Source organism: Syngnathus scovelli, chromosome 20 (genome assembly GCF_024217435.2).
Source record: "Syngnathus scovelli strain Florida chromosome 20, RoL_Ssco_1.2, whole genome shotgun sequence".
Taxonomy (NCBI): domain Eukaryota; kingdom Metazoa; phylum Chordata; class Actinopteri; order Syngnathiformes; family Syngnathidae; genus Syngnathus; species Syngnathus scovelli.
In genome coordinates this window covers 5,195,387-5,213,140 of record NC_090866.1, presented here as the reverse complement: position 1 = coordinate 5,213,140, position 17,754 = coordinate 5,195,387, and the positions used below count along the sequence as shown (strand labels likewise).

At 43.5% G+C, this 17,754-nt stretch overlaps 5 protein-coding genes and 1 long non-coding RNA gene across 9 annotated transcripts; 3 read left to right on the top strand and 3 right to left on the bottom strand.

The window, feature by feature from the left end:
• Positions 1-2: 2 nt before the first annotated feature.
• On the top strand, positions 3-1,726 carry mrps10 (mitochondrial ribosomal protein S10). Its single transcript, XM_049757113.1, has 7 exons — positions 3-217; positions 311-363; positions 818-881; positions 963-1,102; positions 1,235-1,343; positions 1,409-1,498; positions 1,574-1,726. The coding sequence occupies exons 1-7, from the start codon at positions 146-148 to the stop codon at positions 1,658-1,660; spliced, it is 615 nt and encodes a 204-aa protein (XP_049613070.1). The 5' UTR covers positions 3-145; the 3' UTR covers positions 1,661-1,726.
• Positions 1,727-2,492: 766 nt separating this feature from the next.
• On the bottom strand, positions 2,493-3,571 carry msgn1 (mesogenin 1). The gene has a single exon (XM_049757120.2). The coding sequence runs from the start codon at positions 3,218-3,220 to the stop codon at positions 2,786-2,788; it is 435 nt and encodes a 144-aa protein (XP_049613077.1). The 5' UTR covers positions 3,221-3,571; the 3' UTR covers positions 2,493-2,785.
• A 300-nt stretch (positions 3,572-3,871) lies between these two features.
• Positions 3,872-8,503, bottom strand: LOC125990204 (flap endonuclease GEN homolog 1). Its single transcript, XM_049757097.2, has 13 exons — positions 8,197-8,503; positions 7,841-8,033; positions 7,601-7,777; positions 7,423-7,533; positions 7,271-7,344; positions 7,105-7,190; positions 6,757-6,907; positions 6,537-6,573; positions 6,373-6,453; positions 6,117-6,247; positions 5,957-6,018; positions 5,405-5,554; positions 3,872-5,017 (listed from the first exon to the last, which is right to left on the bottom strand). Exons 1-13 carry the CDS (start codon positions 8,355-8,357, stop codon positions 4,260-4,262), a joined length of 2,172 nt encoding a protein of 723 aa, XP_049613054.1. The 5' UTR covers positions 8,358-8,503; the 3' UTR covers positions 3,872-4,259.
• ppil6 (peptidylprolyl isomerase (cyclophilin)-like 6) lies at positions 8,236-11,268 on the top strand. The gene is made up of 10 exons (XM_049757110.2): positions 8,236-8,363; positions 8,927-9,031; positions 9,227-9,306; positions 9,439-9,534; positions 9,716-9,895; positions 9,968-10,030; positions 10,095-10,245; positions 10,332-10,391; positions 10,453-10,588; positions 10,670-11,268. The coding sequence occupies exons 2-10, from the start codon at positions 9,010-9,012 to the stop codon at positions 10,797-10,799; spliced, it is 918 nt and encodes a 305-aa protein (XP_049613067.1). The 5' UTR covers positions 8,236-8,363; positions 8,927-9,009; the 3' UTR covers positions 10,800-11,268.
• An 82-nt stretch (positions 11,269-11,350) lies between these two features.
• On the top strand, positions 11,351-17,409 carry cd164 (CD164 molecule, sialomucin). Of its 4 annotated transcripts, none has more exons than XM_049757117.1 (6): positions 11,351-11,573; positions 12,281-12,349; positions 14,185-14,259; positions 14,650-14,751; positions 15,067-15,168; positions 15,240-17,409. In XM_049757117.1, the coding sequence occupies exons 1-6, from the start codon at positions 11,501-11,503 to the stop codon at positions 15,419-15,421; spliced, it is 603 nt and encodes a 200-aa protein (XP_049613074.1). In that variant the 5' UTR covers positions 11,351-11,500; the 3' UTR covers positions 15,422-17,409. The 4 variants fall into 4 exon arrangements, with proteins under 4 accessions (XP_049613074.1, XP_049613072.1, XP_049613076.1 ...); XM_049757115.1 differs by having other exon boundaries at positions 15,064-15,168; XM_049757119.1 differs by lacking the exon at positions 14,650-14,751.
• On the bottom strand, positions 12,121-13,331 carry LOC125990222 (uncharacterized). The gene is made up of 2 exons (XR_007488851.1): positions 12,854-13,331; positions 12,121-12,490 (listed from the first exon to the last, which is right to left on the bottom strand). It is a non-coding gene; the product is annotated as an uncharacterized lncRNA (long non-coding RNA).
• Positions 17,410-17,754: the final 345 nt, after the last annotated feature.

The following is a 17,754-nucleotide window of genomic DNA, read 5'->3' as shown; positions in this document are numbered from 1 at the left end:
CTCATAGCTGTCAGAATGAGGTTTCCCCGGTTTTACGCGTACGGTATTGGGTAATTGCCTCTGTTGGTGTAATGTACCTTCCAGATCACGCGAGGGCAGCAGTGCGATACGTTTTGCTTCCGATTTCCCACACTACTCTGAAAACATGGCCGCTTCCATGGCGTTCCGAGGAGAATTTTGCTCCTTGGCAAGGATACTAGGCCGAATATCACATTCGGTAATTTTTTTTTTTTTATACACATTTGGTGTAATGGTGTAATTTGGTGACCGTTTAAAACCTAGCGTCTGTTAATATGCGCATGCTTTTCAGGCACCGCAAATTCAGGGTCATTGTGCAGGACACCAGAAATGGCCCACGATTCGGTATGTAGCATTGTTCTAAAAATTTTACTTAATCGACTATTAGTCAGTTTTTTGTGGCTCTATTCATGCCAGCTATGTTTAGTGAGTGACATGCAGATCAGTGAAATGCTCTGCGATGTACACAACTTCCATCCATCCATCCATTTTCTGAACCGCTTAGTCCCCACGGGGGTCGCGGGCGTGCTGGAGCCTATCCCAGCCGTCATCGGGCAGTAGGCGGGGGACACCCTGAACCGGTTGCCAGCCAATCGCAGGGCACACAGAGACAAACAACCATTCGCACTCGCACTCACACCTAGGGACAATTTGGAGTGATCAATCGGCCTACCAAGCATATGTACACAACTTATTTTCCATTAATGCATTTACTATGAATAAGCATTGTGGTGCATGTGAGGATCCATTTGGTTTGCCACACACCCTTTACATTTTTTTTGCATTCAAATCTTTGCAGGTGTCCCCTCCATCTGAGCCAATCCTTCCACACAACCACATTATTTTCATCAACAGCCTCCCCCGTGAGTTGTATCACAATCCACCAACCTTTGAAACATCTAATTCATTTACCCAGGAAGTCATTCTAACGCTTCACCTTTCAGATCACCGTGACGGAAGAGCCCGACACACTTTTCAAGAAAGTTACTGTGCTGGTGAAAGGCCACGACAGGGCAGTTTTGGACAGCTATGAGTATTTTGCCACTATGGCGGCCAAAGAGCTTGGCGTCACCATTGGGAAAGTGTGAGTCATGGGAATATCTATGCAGACTTCACAAAGTTGTTGTAGCAAAAATGGCATTCTGCAAATATAATACAAATAAAAACAACACTGCCATGCTGTCTAATTCTGTTTTCTTCCCTTCCTCTTTCACAGTTTTGAACCTCCTAAAGACATGGAGAGGTTGACACTGCTCAAGTCTGTCCACATCTTCAAGAAACACAGGGTTCAGTATGAGATGAGGACACATTACCGCTGCATTGAGGTGAGAGTGTGATTACTGGATGTGGGATGGTATTTAACGCTTTATAACTTGGACTGTGTTTGTAGTTGTCTCATTTAACAGGCTCCACAGCTCGGGTGTATCTAGAATACATCCAGAGGAACCTTCCGGAAAGTGTAGCCATGCAGGTGACCAAGGTGAGTTGGGCTCTTGCTTTATGCTTGGATCATTGATGTGTTCACAAGCCTCATAATGATGCTTTTTGTTACCAGACTGCTATAGAGAAAATTCCAGAACACATCCAGGAGCCCATGTGGAAGGACGAGCCCACGGAGGGAGGGCAGAAGCTCAGTCAATAATTGTACACCTGAACCAATTTGTGTGTGTCTGTCTTATTTTATAATAAAGTAAAAGGGTTCTGCAAATTACGTCTCAATTCATCAAGTTGTTTTTGTATTAAAACTCAATATATGGGATTATTTATTCTGCAAAGACACCACTAAAAATGTGAGACCAGCATACAGTGCTTTGCAACATTTATTAAAATATAAAGCATTTACAGTGCACATATGTACATTTTTAATGGGGGAAGTTGCCCCTGACACTCTGCCTCGTCGTTGACCATTATGAATTTTGAAATTGGCTGGCAGCGGTGACTAAACAGATGCGCCCACGTTTAACGTGATGGGACGCTGCACTTCCTGTTTCGGGTGTTCGGACAATATTGTTGGATTTTGTCCACAATTTAGGGAGCGTGTTATCTGCGCCTCACGGCAAAAGCCATTGCCAATCACCTGTTATCCAATTTACTCACTGCGTGCTCGTTTGATTTCTTCAAATTTAGGAAAATGCTAAGACACTGAAGCACAAATTAGACTTGTAGGTGTGTAGGTATAATTATACCTTTATATACCATTATATATATATATATGCTTAAAATGTTTTTTTTATTGATTTAATATGTGAATATACTTGTCTGCTTATGTACTTTATTCAATGAGGTTTGAGCACATCTGTTTTTGTAGCTAGGCAGGACTTTTTGTATTTTGACCCCATTCCTTCACTATGAGTGGATGGTCTGTTTGATGGTTGAACCAATTGTATCTCTCCAAACAAGCGTTCAAGTTCACCCATTTAACATGCGCGTTCGCCGGAGAACATTATTAAATGAAATGAATAAATAATAAAAAATAAGACACGAGTGGTGTTTATTTTTCAGCAAGACAAATGCATGACTATTGTCCTCAACCTATACATTTCTCTAATGTGTCAACAATTAATTGTTGAGTTTACAATTGTAAACTCGTATACAAAACATAAGTGCCCTCAAAACAATATTTACATCCAGAAAAGGGCAAAGGCACGAGATGAATTCAAACACACTTGTTGACATGTATATATTAAAAAAAAAAAAAAAAAAAAGAGCCCAAAAATGAGCATGACCCCGCATGACGTCTACGCGTGGTTGCGTAAATTGGTGACTTTTACGCATGGCTCAGAATGTCCGAGAGCTTGTTGATGTACTCGATGGTGTACTTGAGGGTTTGTATTTTGGTCAGAGGCTGGCCCTTCTTGGTGTAATCCGGCGGCAGGTACTCCCGGAGCTGGTGCAGAGCCTCGGCCAGACTCCTCATCCTCATCTTCTCCCTCTCGCTCGCTTTTACGCGCCTCTTGGTGGACATCTTAGCCTTGCCATGCGCCTTGGAGCCGGTGCAGGGACCTCGCCGTAGAGACCCGGAGACGAGCTCCCGGTGGCCTCCGTAGTAGAACATCTCCGGCGAGGAGCACACGGAGTCCACAGAGGAGAAGGAATTGGACTCTGGAGAGGAGCCCGAGGAGTGGAGCTGTTCGCCGATGTTCCAGTCCTGTAGGATTTGGGACGTTGCAGCACTGAGGTCCATGTTGAAGAAAATCAGCATCCAGAGATGATGACAGCAGACGAGCTTCTCTGAGGAGATGACGTTTTTATACGTGGGTGCATCTCCGGAGGTTTATGGGTTCACAGCTGAGGCGGAAAAAACGAGTTCAAAGCGAAGCACAAGTGGCAAAATGCGACCTTTGCAGAGGACGTCGTTCGTTCTCACCGAGATGCGAATAAGGCTAAATAGGCGGATAATGCGAAAGAAAGACAAATAATTAGATTCCCTTTGTGGGAAATGAGCCTTTAAAGTCTGCACGACGACAATTATCAGTTTGATGTGATCTCCCTAATGAAGGGGCGGGCCCACGCAGGACCCCTAGAACGCTTGTAGACTTGCAGAGTAGAGTCTTGCAGGTCAAAGCTGTGCTTGTGCTCGAATTAAAATGATAGACAATGAATTAATTAAGCATAATGCAAAAAAAGAAAAAAAAATCCAGCAAAAGTATCATTCAGATTTTCAATTGTACTTAAATAATTTGAAATGTTTTCATTACGCATTTAAACAGCAACAGTTCAATTAAAAATGTGATACTTCGTCAAATAATCTAAAATGATGGTATTGAACGTATTTACACACATGCTAATCAATTCAACCGACAGCAGGCCTTCAAGTGTTTATTTCTGTCCACGATCCATTTCTTCCAAGCACTTGAGGTGTTTTAAGCTTTTATTAGGACAAAGGATACATACAAATAAGGGGACGGGTGGACACAAGCAGGTGAGGAGAAGTTTATTTGGCCATGAGGATGCAGCTGTCACCAAGCTCATGCCAGACCTTTTCATGTCTGAAAAGGTGTGTAAGGCCTCACTCATGAATCCTGATGAAGGGGACCAACAGCAGAAGGCTGTAAAACCAACAGCTCGTAGTTTTGTAAAGGAGCGTGTGTGTTTAAATGGCACTTTTTACACATACACACTGAGTGTTTATTTTTCCAATTGCGCCTTATTTGAAGTCAAGGTTTGAAGCCAGAAAGCTGACTACTGCGAGGTCGGACATGATGAATTTCTACTGCATTTATTAAAAAATGTCCAGCTTCTTACTTAAGGAACTTGAGCCTGAGTCTCTCTGCCAGCGGTAAAGGGCTGTCCCCGCAAACGACCGAATCGTCACTATCTAACACAACGATGGGGGACGCCGGGGCGGGAGGGGAATCATTGATATCGGCCTGGATTTTGCTTGGTGCTCTTGTGACATAATCTCCACTTTGCAGACTTTGCTTGCTCTTGGTGGTTCTGCGAGGCAGCCGGTTCTCCTCATCGCTATCCTCGCTGGATGAACAAACACTCACGCACACGCTCTTCTTGATTTTGTTCACCGGACATGGCTGCGAGTGGCACCTCTGCACTTTTGTGGATGCTGATCTGACAAATTTGTATGGGTGAAGAGGTTTTTTGTCCACCTTTGGAATGACTTCACATGTTTTTTTGATACCACTGCCGTCGTTATGAGGGGATTTTAAAATTGGTACAAGGAGGCTTAGTTGATTGGAGAACCTATCTGGGCACTCGGGAGCCGCTTGAGGCGGCGGGGTGGCCGTGAAGGACAACGCGTCCCAGTCAATGTCGCTAAGATGGAGCGCGTCGATGGCGGCTGCTGAGGAATCCGCCTGAGAGCCGTTCTCAGTGAGTTGTTGATGCTGTTTATGGCGCACGGGCGTTTCCGAAAGCAACGTTTGCGGCGAGGTTGGAAGGGCCTTTTCTGGAGGGGCGTTCTGAAGGGTCATCTGTGCTAGAAGCTCCGAAACACCATCGGGATTTTCGGCCATCTTCTCCTTTTTACTCTTTGGTTTCCGCTCTGAAATACACACCAACAAATATTGTAAACATGTATTATGTCCTTTCCCACCTGCTAGGCAAATAAGTAGCCTTTTAAAATTTTTTTTTTTACTTGTTTGTGTTACAGCGCAAGGTGAAGCACAACCCCGATAGACCCGGCAACACCTCACAGCTCTATCTGAGTCTTTGATGTGCGCCGGCCGAGCTGTCAAACTAACATGTTCGGGTGTCGGAGCAGCCGTAACGGCCTCGCTTGCAAAAACAAGCCAAGGCTCCGTGTGCCTTTGATCGGCATGGGAAGAACTTGGCACGTCTGGGTACGGAGGAGGTGGGTGGGGCTCGGGGGCCATATGAAATCCATGGCGGGATTTCAAGCGATATCAGGAAGCTTGCAGTGTTGTCTTACTTTTGGTCTTGTTCTCTTCAGCCAATGCTTTGTCCCTCAGGTAGTTCTCCACCACCTCCGGGAAGGCCGCACGGAAGAGGTTCTCCTCCTCCACCGACCTCACCTCACGCTGATCCTCGGCGGGCCGATCCACAGGAAACACGTAATGATCTGGAGGGTGGGCACCAGGAAAGGACAATTTCTTTCAATGCCTTTTCAAAGAAGTGTTTTTTTGCAAGTCTTTTTATTCATATTACTTATTAATATTAATAATTATATTCATAAAAAAATAATAGATTGTAAAAATGACATGATCTTATTTTGCACACATTCTCAAGTTGAAATAAGAGTCGAGCTTGTTAGTGAGCTAGACTTGCATTTGACAGATTGCCCAGCACGGGGAGGAAGCCACTTTAGCACTTAGCGGCCATTGCGAGCGATCTGCCACCTCTGAAGCGCACCTCACAGTCAGTCACTAACAGCCCCCCCCCCCACACACACCCACACACACACCCCAACCTCACCTCTGCTCCACTCAGGCCGAGTGGATCTTTTGCGTGTGTTTAAACTTGCCTGGTGTGCTCCAGATGACTTCGAAGCAGGAAATTGAATTCCTCACGCGTTGTTTAAAGATCCTTTTTATAGGACATGGGGGGTGGGGGGAGGAAAGGATTGGAAAATTTAAAATCCACATAACAAAAAAGCATTGAAATATTTAAAAAAAAATTAGGACCTGATGGGCTTGATTTGCGATGACATCATCCAGCCACACTTTCTGTTCATCAGCTCTGTATAGGTCATCAGAGCTAAAACCTTCTCACTCGTGTAGTGCTTTGGCCACTCCATCTTGTCAAGAGCAAATTTCTATGGGAAGATGAAAATAAACACACTTTCATGAGAACAAAAACCAAATGATGAAAACAAACAAAAAAAAATCCTGAAAATATTTAAATCACAAATGAAAAATAAATGGGGACATAATGAATCACCTGCATTGAGAGCATATTCGGCTGCCTCCTTTTGAAGTTTTCAACAGGCTTGTCCTTGGTTAGCAGAAACTCGTTGATAATCTAGGGTGGAAATTGAAATTCAAGAGGCGTTCTAACACACCAATTCAACTGTTTGGAAATAAAATCAAAAACAACAGTTGGACCTCTGTAAACGGGAACTGTGGACTCGCCAGTGTTTTCCTGAAACGACAAATGCAAGGGAACAATATTAATACTGAAAGAACAAAGTGCCTCAGAGTGTCCACAATATTTTATTTTAAATTATTCATATATTATCTTATTTTATTGCCCCCATGATGATAGTGAACATTATATGTCCCTGAAATTGCTGTCCAACCTGTCGTTATCGCAACCGCAACATACTTTTTGATATTTGCCTCAAGGGACTTGGCCTGGCGGGCCCGTTCTAAGTGATGCCAATCACATGGACACTGGTAGTCAAAATCTTGAGGTTGACAGAATTGCTGACTGTCGCAAAGGACACAGCCGCTGCGTTCGTGACCTTTGGCTGAGCCTAAAAAAAAAACACACACAAAGATGGTCAACAATGAATTACTTGACAATTATTCATGATGTGATTTTTTTTAGCTTGGGAAGCCTCCAGGAAAGACTTGTATTTAACTTTTTTTTTTTTTTTTACTTTGAATACACATATTTGGGACGTCCAGAGACTCTTATCTGGTCTGCAATCGGAGGTGCAAGCTCACTCACCTGGATGTCGACATATGTGGCAGTGGGGAAGCTTCTTCACGACTGCCTGAGACAGGCACCCCGCCTCGTTCTTCCACCGCATGAACCTGAGCGAATCAGCACATGGGACATCATCGCACCACTCTGTTGCCTTCATAGTGGCGCTTGTTTTTTTTTAAAATTCCACCTCTGCAGAAGCGTTTGGCCTTTGATGGTCTGGATCAGCTTGAGAGCTTGTTCTTTACCGACACCTTGGACTCCCTATGGGCGCGTCAAAAAACGTGCGTTAACAGAAGAAAAGAAGGTGCATATGGTTTGTTGAGGAAGGGTGATACATACCTTGGGAATGTAATCACATCCAAGGAGGATTGCCAGACCGACAAGATTCTCCCTCGACAGGCATAGCTCTGCATGGACACGGGAAGTCTTATAGCAGTCCACCTGGGGGTCCTAGAAGGGAATTTTCTTTTTTTTGATCTCAGTCATTACTCTCAAGAGATCTCATAGACAAACATACCTTGGAGTTCATATTGAAGTTTCTGTAGACGGTTCGTGCTCCGTACAAGAACACATCTCCATCATTGGTGATGCAACCATCCACAAGACCACATGAGTCCAGGTATGCACACATGGCTTCCGCCTCCCCTGCGGCAACCACCCATGGCATTCCCAGGTAGTCAAGCATCTCTGCACACTGCAAAGCACATTATGCATACACAACGACAATAAAGTTCAATAATAGTGTAAGCAAACAAACCTCTCTAAGGACTGCATCAAAGTGCCCTCTGCTGGTGGACGTTGAGGATTTAGACCCTTTTTGGTTCCCTCCATATCGATTTGCAGTCCTCTGGCTCATGGTCACTGCTTTCAGTTTAGGGGCCTGCCCTTCCATGACGAACACCAGCTTCACCCCCATAAGAATGAGGGACGACACCCGGAAAAATAAATTCCTGTGTATTATCGTGGTAAATTTAGTTATCTGCATATAGAGTAATAAACAACTTGAGACAATGCACGAACAACAAGTGTGCACGCACGTTGTGTGCAAAATTAAGCTATCACATTTAAACTCATGAATATTAGAAGAACAACTATATTCATCGACAGTATTACCTCAAATGGGGCTTCGCAACTCTGCCCATCATTGCTTGGACGTGCTGGGCCTCGCAAACCCACAAACTTAGGTCCACCGCCAGCCTCTTACCGGACAAACTGTACAGGGGTACCGACTCTCTCACGGGCTCGACAATAGACCACAAGTCATGTACACCCATTGCCACGTAAATATGTGCTTTATATGTGGTAAATGAGCGGGAATTTGCAGCGATGTGATTCACAAGACAACAATAATGCGGTCGTTGTTTTTCAAACTGGGCGCCTCTAAGGCTCCGGTCCAATTCGTGACAACCCAAACAATACACGTTCCTTGTTGGCAGCTATCCTGCCAATTTTTCGAAAAATATTTTTAATCACTAAATACAGTCATATATATTTGTGTGTCACTTCAGATGTTAACACATATGTAATGGTTCAATCTAACGATAAGATAAGGATAGCATAGGATGGATAGGGGTAGGACATGATAAGCCTAGGCTTCTTCCTACTCCTTTTCGAACAGTGATATATAGTGTTTATTTTGTTGTTGTTTGTTTTTTATAGTTTTTATTCTTCAAATCATTTTCGAAATAAAGATTCATTCATTCATTCAAGATTACTGTATTGTGAATTTGATAACTAGAAATGGCTTGCACGAAGTTGAACGTGGCCATTGTCGCATTAATATGACGTCATATTATGCGCCCACAAGAGTTTGTTGTCATGGAAACATGGGTATTGTTTACAGACCAATGCCATGTTTTTGGTGGATAAATTGGATTTAAGTACTCCATGAACTCCATAATTCAGACGTCTTGACCCTCATCTAAAATGTCTGCTTTACTTACGACCGGTGAGTAAAAACTGTCACGATTGTTATTTTTACTTTGTTATTTTCTAGCTTTTGCTGACTTTTCAGTGTATTCCAATCACTCGGAGCACACCAACTTCACTTTTGCATGTATGCAATTAATATCATGCATTATTTCAATGAAACACATGACATAAACATAGATAAAATATAAGTAGAATCCTTTTTATTTTTCAGACTTGGAACCAAAGTTGCACATCAAAATAGTGGGCTTGATTAAAGAGCTACATTTTCACATTGCTAAGGCCGTCACTGAGGTAAGTAGCAGGGTGCAGAGGTTCGGACTGTTCCGGGGTGTACTCCACCTCTTGCCCAAAATCAGGAAAAAATATTTGGATGAATGAATATTGTCGCCTGAATTTGGGCTTTTTCTCCTTTTGACCAAACAGGGACTAAAACAGAACTTTCCTCGTGAATTTGTGGAACCAGAAATTATTCCATTACTTGAATTGGACTGGCATGCATTTCTGGACAACCAGAAGAAGGTACATTTATTAAATAAGGGATGGTAATGTATTTTTAACATATTCTTAACAACCTGTACAACAAAATTGCTCCTGTCTTGATTCTTAATTGTGTAGCTCATTGCAGTGATGAATCCAAGTCAACTTTTTGCCTTAAACTTTTAACAGAAAAATGTGAGCATTTTCCCTTGTGTGACTAAAGGAAATGCGTGGCGAAATGTGGCAATACTCCAGCGGCGTCATGTGCTTTTTGGACGGCCAGTTCATCGGGGACGATGAGGCTCTCGTCGCTTGGGCCAAGGACCAGTGGGCCTTTACGTGCGACCGACCGGAACCTTCCTGCGTGGACGAATACTACCTGAAACATCTCTCCGCAACTAAGGCAAGTCGGACATAGCTGGGTAGGCTTTGTTTTGGGGATGTGGTTAAAAATAAACTCATGTTTCCCATTCAGCACAGGTTTGTTTACATGGACATCGAGATTGGAGGAGAGCCAGTGGGGAGATTGTTGTTCGAGGTAAATTAAGGCCGAACCAGTTCCGATTGAAAATGGATGAATGGATGTCATCTCTGTCGCGCAGCTCTTCTCCGACGTGTGCCCAAAGACGTCGTGGAACTTTGAAGCTCTGTGCACAGGGGAGTCAGTCAGCCAGTCGAGCGGCGGCTATCCGCTCTGCTACAAGGGCTCCCTGTTTCATCGGGTGGTGCCCAATGGCTGGGTGCAAGGCGGAGGTGCGCCGCTGTTATTTGAAAAATCCACTTAAAGTCAAATAATTAATTCAAAATGATGGTGTTGCATTTTTATGCTATCTTTGCAGATATTACTCCAGAAAGGAGAGGAAATGGAGGCGAGTCCATCTACGGACCAACATTTGACGGTACAGCGGCGAGCGGCCCAATGACGTCGGCAGGTTTACTTAACTTTATATCTGCGTTCAGACGAGAGCTTTGCTCTTTCTCACACCAAGCGAGGCATGCTAGGGATGGCCAACAAGGGTCCCCACAGCAACGGCTCTCAGTTCTACATCACCTTGCAACAAACGCGGTGGATGGACTTGACGTATGTTGCATTTGGGTTAGTAGTCACCACCAAGCATTCAGTGATTCATTCTTAAACCCTTGCGTATTCTGATTGAATTAATCATGCTTGTCACAGTCAAGTGGTGGAGGGTGTCGATGTCCTCAAGAGGATAGAAGAAGCCCCGACCACCAACCAAAGGCCCAAGACGGAATGTTCGGTTGTAAATTGTGGTGTATTTAAACTCGAAAATGATTGTGTAAAATAGCATTTTACATCACTGTTGATATCTTACAATGTTAACCGTGTGTCTCATTATAATGCATTGTTATTTTTATACATTATAAATCAGTATTGTTCTTATGATGCAATTTGGGCGTATCTGTGAGGAACCAGGATGTCCTGGTTTAAGTTCAACCCAGATCCTCAGAAGTGAGGCAGACTTGCTAACCACAGGTGTCAAACTGTGCTCCTCCAAGTTGAACTGTCAAGCTGGGTAACAAAAATGTCCCAAGCCAGACTTTTGCGGTCACACCTTCTGTCTCTGATAGGTTGCAGTTTTTTTTTTTTTTTAATGTGGTGTGGTTGCTGCAACCTCTCCCTTTAGTTGGTTGAAAATGAATATTTCAGAATTGCAAATATATCTTTTGTGACAATTTTGTTAGGTTTGATGGCATGACATTTGTTTTCTACTGTAAAATAAACGTGCCTGTCCTCAAAACACGTTGGAAAACAGTCCAGCTGCAGTCGTTGACGTTGCACTATTCGGCCTCCTCCCCCCATCGGTCCCTTCCGCCCCCAAAGTAGAAAAGTGTCACATGACCTGTCAAGTAGGAAGTGTCTCGTTGAGCCAGAGAAGACTCAGCAGCCTCGAGCACCAACCCTCTAGACGACGATCCCGAGAAATATCACCGCCGACTCATTCTCGACACGTATCTTGCCGCTCGTTTGTATTCGTCCACCGCAGCCATGAACGCGAAGGTGTATTTGGTCGTCGCGGCAGCTCTGGCTTTCATTGGCGCGTGTGTCGCGTCAGACGCAGGTAAGTTCACCACACGCTCTCGCTCTCGCTCGTGCCAATGCTAATGGCTAGCCGACTAGCCCTGAGGCATTCGACGCATCTCCGCCAGCGCTTCAAGCTCATTAGCATTATTTGAGAAAATGTCAGTTTAACGCTAAAAGGCAAGGATATTAATAAATTGATTGAAATGCAAGCTGATGTCACGTGTACGCTCCCGGCTAATACGCATTACAAATTATCCAATTGGCGACGAGCCAGTTTCGTTCTCACGATCGTCTGTGAAGGAACTGACCAAGCTTTACCATGCCCAAAGCGGACTAAATCGCAGTATTTGAACTAATAACTTCCCCCTCTTTTAAAGGTTTATGTAGCCGTTCGATGGCCTGACTGAATCTTTGAAAAAAACATGTTGCAAATATCATTTATACGTGTACAACCGTGTTTCCATTTATATTTTCCACATTTGTGCGTTTTTGTCGCACACACTAGTAAAATAAACCTTTTTTTTTTTTTTTTTTACTATTTATTTTGCTTACCAAGACCGATTTTTTCCAAATGAACTTAGCACTTCCACATCTCAAGTTGTTTATTGAGCAATTTAAAAGAGCCTTTTCAAGATATATTTAATCACTTTAATTCTTTCCTGGGAATTTGAGCGCTGTGGAAGCTTGTGCTATCTACATCCATGTAGAAATATAATACGCAAAATCAAACTGGTATGTTTGCAGATGGGTGCCTCGACCTCCAGTGTGCTGCTTGTGATGCTGCAAATGACTGCCAGTGGCTCAACTGCACATGTGAGTATATGTCCATCCGTGAATGTGTGGCCACAGGTCGGTCTTTGTGAGGCCTGAATTGCCCGCTAGGGATCCTGATTGCTGGGAATGGAGAGAATGTATGGTAGCGGCGTTGACGTCATGTTGCACGGTCAAGCTTTGCTGGAACAAAAACAACAGCAGCAGCAGCAACAACGTGAATGTAACAGGCCGGTTTTGCCGCTATTGTATTGCGGTCACACATTAAGCAGAATTGGCACACGTAGGAACACGCCACAATCATCTACTCCGGGGTTTCCCGCTTTTTTTTCCCCCCCCTTCTTTTTTTTAATACCCGTGCAAATCTGCTTAGTTGGACTAAGCTGGTTTTCATTTTGCAATCGCCACCAACCCCCTCAAAAGTACCCATGTTGTGTTGGGTCAGAAGAGCAGATTTTTTTTTCCTTTTTTTTCCCCCCACCAACACACACTCATGCTCGTGTGATTCCGCACTAAAGAAGTTGTGGAAGCAGAACGTGCACTTACAGCTGATGCTAGTAAGTCCAACGCAGCACATGCAGGAGAGGAAGCGATATGTGGCAGGAAATCCGCCTTATCTTCACATTGCGGAGCAGTCTGTAAGGAAACCAAAAAGACATTAGCTACAGGAAAGTGTGTCTGCTAATGAGTGGCTCTCACTCTGACCGACCTAAAGTCAGATTGCACCACAATCACATGACCCTCCACGTGGACGGGCGGGGATGTCCTACAGGAGTCAACCGGTTGGACCACTCAACTCAATATAAAGATTTCATTTGAAAACTGGTCTGACCACCTAGTATTGTTTTCCAAATGCTGTGATCTTGAACAGTTTTGTTTTTCTTCATGCTAAAAAGCTTGCCTAGATTTCTCTTAGGTTTGCAGCTGGGTGGAAGACCAAAGAGGAAGTGTAAATACGAAATGTAATACTACTGCCACTCACAAATGTCCACGAGCTGGCCCTACCCTTTCACAGCTGCTTGTTAGATAGCAGCCCCGCCAAACTCCACCCCGCAATTTTACTTATGACCCCCCCAAAAGGTGTTAAAAAATACTTCAACCGACATGTGACAAAATTCTTTTGAAAAAAAATTGCATAACTAACCCGAGGGTCGAAAAAGCATCTTTGTTTTTAGGTTTCTGATACAGGTCAGCACAATGAATTACTGAATTAAGATCAGTAACAGCATCAGTTCAGCTTTTTATTTTTAAAAATCAGGATTGATTTGGGTCCATAAAATGGCGGCGAAATCTTTGAATAAATGTAGATGTGGCACACCAAGAAAAAAAAAAGGGCTCCACCCTGCGAGAGTGGGCTCATCCTCTCTCATAATCTTGATGGAGCTGTAATTTATGAGCAGCCATCTGGTGGGAGAAATTAGATTGGCTTGTTAGTGTGAGGAACACAATAGTACGCAACTGCATTTGAATTTAATGGATTTATAAAAAAAGAAAAAAATAATAATCCTGGGTTATTTAATGTAGCTATGTTTGGAGGAAAGAATTAGTTTAGGTCATTCAAATGCTTTCAAAAAAAGACAGAAAACAGTCCAATTTAATTGTCTTCATCATTTTCTTAACGCTCTGGAAAGAATTCAGTCACAAGATGCCGTCAGTCATGACTCGTCAACCAATCAAAAGATTTGGACCAGTGAAACGTGTTACAGGAAACTGTCATGGTGGGGCAAAGTCCTGCATCATGGTTAATTAGTAATTGAGGGGGGGAAATCAGGTCAAGTTGTACTTCCTTAGATGAATTAGCCAAGTAGCATTTGTCCTCGGTTAAAAAAAAATAAAAAATAGAAATTCAAGTCATGAATTTGTCTTGTGTGTTTCAGCCTCCGTTGTTGCCAGTTGCTACAACGTGACACTCCTGGAGGCAAACAACACCTGTAGCAACACCAGCTGCTCCGGTAGGCCATTACCACAATGAATTATTGGATTACATAATCATACAGGAAGTAAAGTGCACCTCCTAAAAAATTTTTTAAAAAAATTGCCAGGTGACCATTGTGTGTTTAGGTCAAATGATAGCCGCTATCAAACTTGACCTAGATCCGAACATTGAAATCAGATTCCTCCTCTGCATTTAATTGTGCTACAAAAGTCACATGTTCTGCTTTAAATGTGGGATCTTTGCTTTGTCTGTTGCTAATAGTGTTTGTCGTACTGACATGCGTGTTTTTTTTGGGTTTTTTTGGGTTTCCTTGCCTTTTTTTTTTTTTTTTTTTTAAACCCCTTCCATAAATAACATGGTTTCCGTGGTGTCTCTGGCTTTTGTCCGGTGACGGTTCCCTGTCCAGCTGGTCCGAGCTCAACCACCCAGATTGCCACAACTGTTGCCCCTCCCACTACTACAAATCCCTCCACCTTTGTTGTCACTACCTTTAGCAGCAGCAGCACAGGTAACTCTTGCTCGCCTTCCTCCTCCTACCTCTCCTCCAGCTTGTGCGCCTAACCATGCTTCTAAATATTTTTTACTGCAGCCTTGCCTAGTTGAGGGTCTAACTTGATATTCTGTGAGGGGAGAAAATTATGCCTTGAAAGTTGGACAAAAACAAGATTCTCAGAATTTTTATATGGGATTTCTATTTATTTTTGTAACTTTTATGACAGTATTGTTTAAAACAAATGTTACCTTGCGCCATACATTTCTGGTTATCGATGATTGAAAATATGAACTGGCACAAGGCTTAACTTTGACTGCGCCCCAACAGCAGGCAATTCAACCAACACCACCACATCCATTGCGCCGACACCCGCCCTCAACGTCACCACGGTTGCCACCACCACCACCACCACCACCGCGTCCACAAATTCAAGTAAGTGTCACTCGCTGTCCAACCTGTGTTGTAATTTTTTAAAATTGTAACTACCTGCCTATTTGCTTCAGGCGGGTCCACCACAACAGGCGCCCCGGCCCCGCCCACGTCCTCCACGGCCCCTCACAGGAACTCCACCTTCGACGCGGCTAGCTTCATCGGCGGCATTGTGCTGGTGCTGGGCCTGCAGGCAGTCGTCTTCTTCCTCTACAAGTTCTGCAAGTCCAAGGAACGCAACTACCACACCCTTTGAGGCTGCACGGCGCGCGATCAGGTCCACATCGCTCAGAATGATCCCCACACACCAAAACACTCCCGTCCGCCTCCCTCTGACTCCAACAGTGTTTCCAAGCGCCTTTGAAATCAGTAATTCCCTCAAATCGCAAATGTAAGCCTCCTCGTAGAATCGAGGAAACACCGTTGGAGTCGTTTAATGTGACGACCGCGAAGGTCCGGTTTAGCTTTTTAGCCTGTTCAATCGTTTGTCTGTCCCTTCTCCCAAATGCCGTTTTATCTTGTATATGTTGCTCATCGTTTATATATGAGGTTATAATTCGACCCCCGTGGTTAACAAAGCTATTTGTCAGGCCCGGTGGCCCCGATTTGGGCAAAGATCACCCAAAATGAGTCTTAAAGATGACAGCTGCCTTCATGTGCGGTCGCATGCAATAAAACATCAAGTCCATCTCCTGTCCATCGTCCCCTTCAGATGCCACCAGCTGTGCGGCGCTTGCGCTGGTGGTCTTCAAAATTGAAAGATTGTACAGTATTTTTAGGAATGTAGAGAATTAGTTTCATAAGGAGTTGGGAAAAAAGGCGGCGAGCACTTTTCCTCGTTTTCGGACGCTAACACAGTAGGTGTCAAGTGCCTTTAAATGTCCGGTGTGGTTTGAGCAGGAAATTTGAGGGAAGGACGATTGTATTTCCGGCTGCTTGAGTGTAGCGATGTGCAGGACTGAAGAGCCTTAGAAGAAAACAGTAGAAGTCAGATTTAACCCCCCCCCCCCCACACACACACACACAACACTCAAAGTAGATGACAAGTTTTTGGATGGAAATGTTGAGAAATGACTAAATGTCTGGTCAGCTGTGTGCTGCTATCTGTGATTATTTTTTTTTGCTTGCTGGCATTTAGTCTTGTCCTTGATTAGGTTTTCGTGAAGTTCAGGGAAGTCTTAATGAAGTAATGTCCATCTGCTTGTTTTATGCTTTTGTCACAGAATTTTTAAAAAAAATGTTGCATGCTGGATGCTTATTTACTCTTGATGTTACAATTAATGCCAAAATGATTCCCACCCTGGCCAAAGTTTTATTTGCTCGGTGTGGGTATTTATTTTGACTGGAAATAACTATTTGAGTCACTTATAAGTTGTCAGGGATAGGAGTGATTTCAAAATGTTGACCTTTATTTTTTTTTTTCCGTCCTGAAAAACCACTTGATAAGTCGTGAAGAAAATGCCTTGAAAACACGTGAGCCATGTTCGCCAATTTATTTTGGCAATCAAGCTTCAGCGTTGCACTGACGAGCTTCGTTTATCCGGTTCTGAAACCGAATCGAACGCTTGTGTGTTATTCGGTCTCGCATTATCAAATCTAAACTCGCCTTGGTCGTACTTTCGCCAAAGATGCACATTCAGTTTTTGCCTTAGCCTCGCCCTATTTTTGCCCGTTTCCCGAAATACTTGAGAGTTAAGTGTCCACCAGCGCTGCTGCATCATCGGGCCCAAATTCCTAAAAGACGAGTGTCACATGCTCACATTGTTGCAACCTGCGTTCATTGTATCGCCTGCTTCTTACTCACTCCCCTGCACATCTTCAGGAAAAGTGCCTTATTCAGTTCTGCAAAAAAACCTTCATGCTTGTTAATAGAAATACTTATCAGCACTTTCAGACCCATTTAGATATTTTTGCTCGTCCTGATTTAAAGCCTTCTTTCCAAGCTGGCCAGTAGGTTATAAAAAAACAAAAAACATTTCACTCCTGTTTATTTCTCGGTGAAAAAAAAAAAAAAAGCAACAGCATTCCCCGCATGGCCCAATAGCTTGGCATGCGCACATCTGAGTGCCATTCTTTTTGTTGCCTTCTTGAAACATCAATTTATCTTGGTACGATTCCAATGGCTATATACAAAAAACAGTGTGCCCTTTTTTTCCTCTACTCTCTCTGTCGCCATGTTTGCATTGTTTTTGTGGCTTTACGTTGCAGCCTGTTGACCCAATAAAGTTTGTTCAAAATAATCAACACCGTTGCCTTGGAAATAATATCCATGATGAATGTCTATCTTCTGGATAAGCGCAAGAAAACGGATGGATGGATGGGTGGATGAATGTCTATTTTGTGTCCATGGGCACTCAGATAATCTGGTTACATTTCTAGTTGTGCTGTGTCATCTAATACAACAAGCAGCAAATGGAAACAAAACCTCAAAGTTCTTCTAATCAACCTATCATTTTATTTCCCATCTTGATGTCTTAAATCAGCAATTATGTTATTTCTAAAGTGCTGCCTTTCTATTGGTTTTGGTTGCGTTCAGAGAAATGAGCTACTTTTGACTGGAGCATACTGGAAATGTGGTTAGTTGTTTTG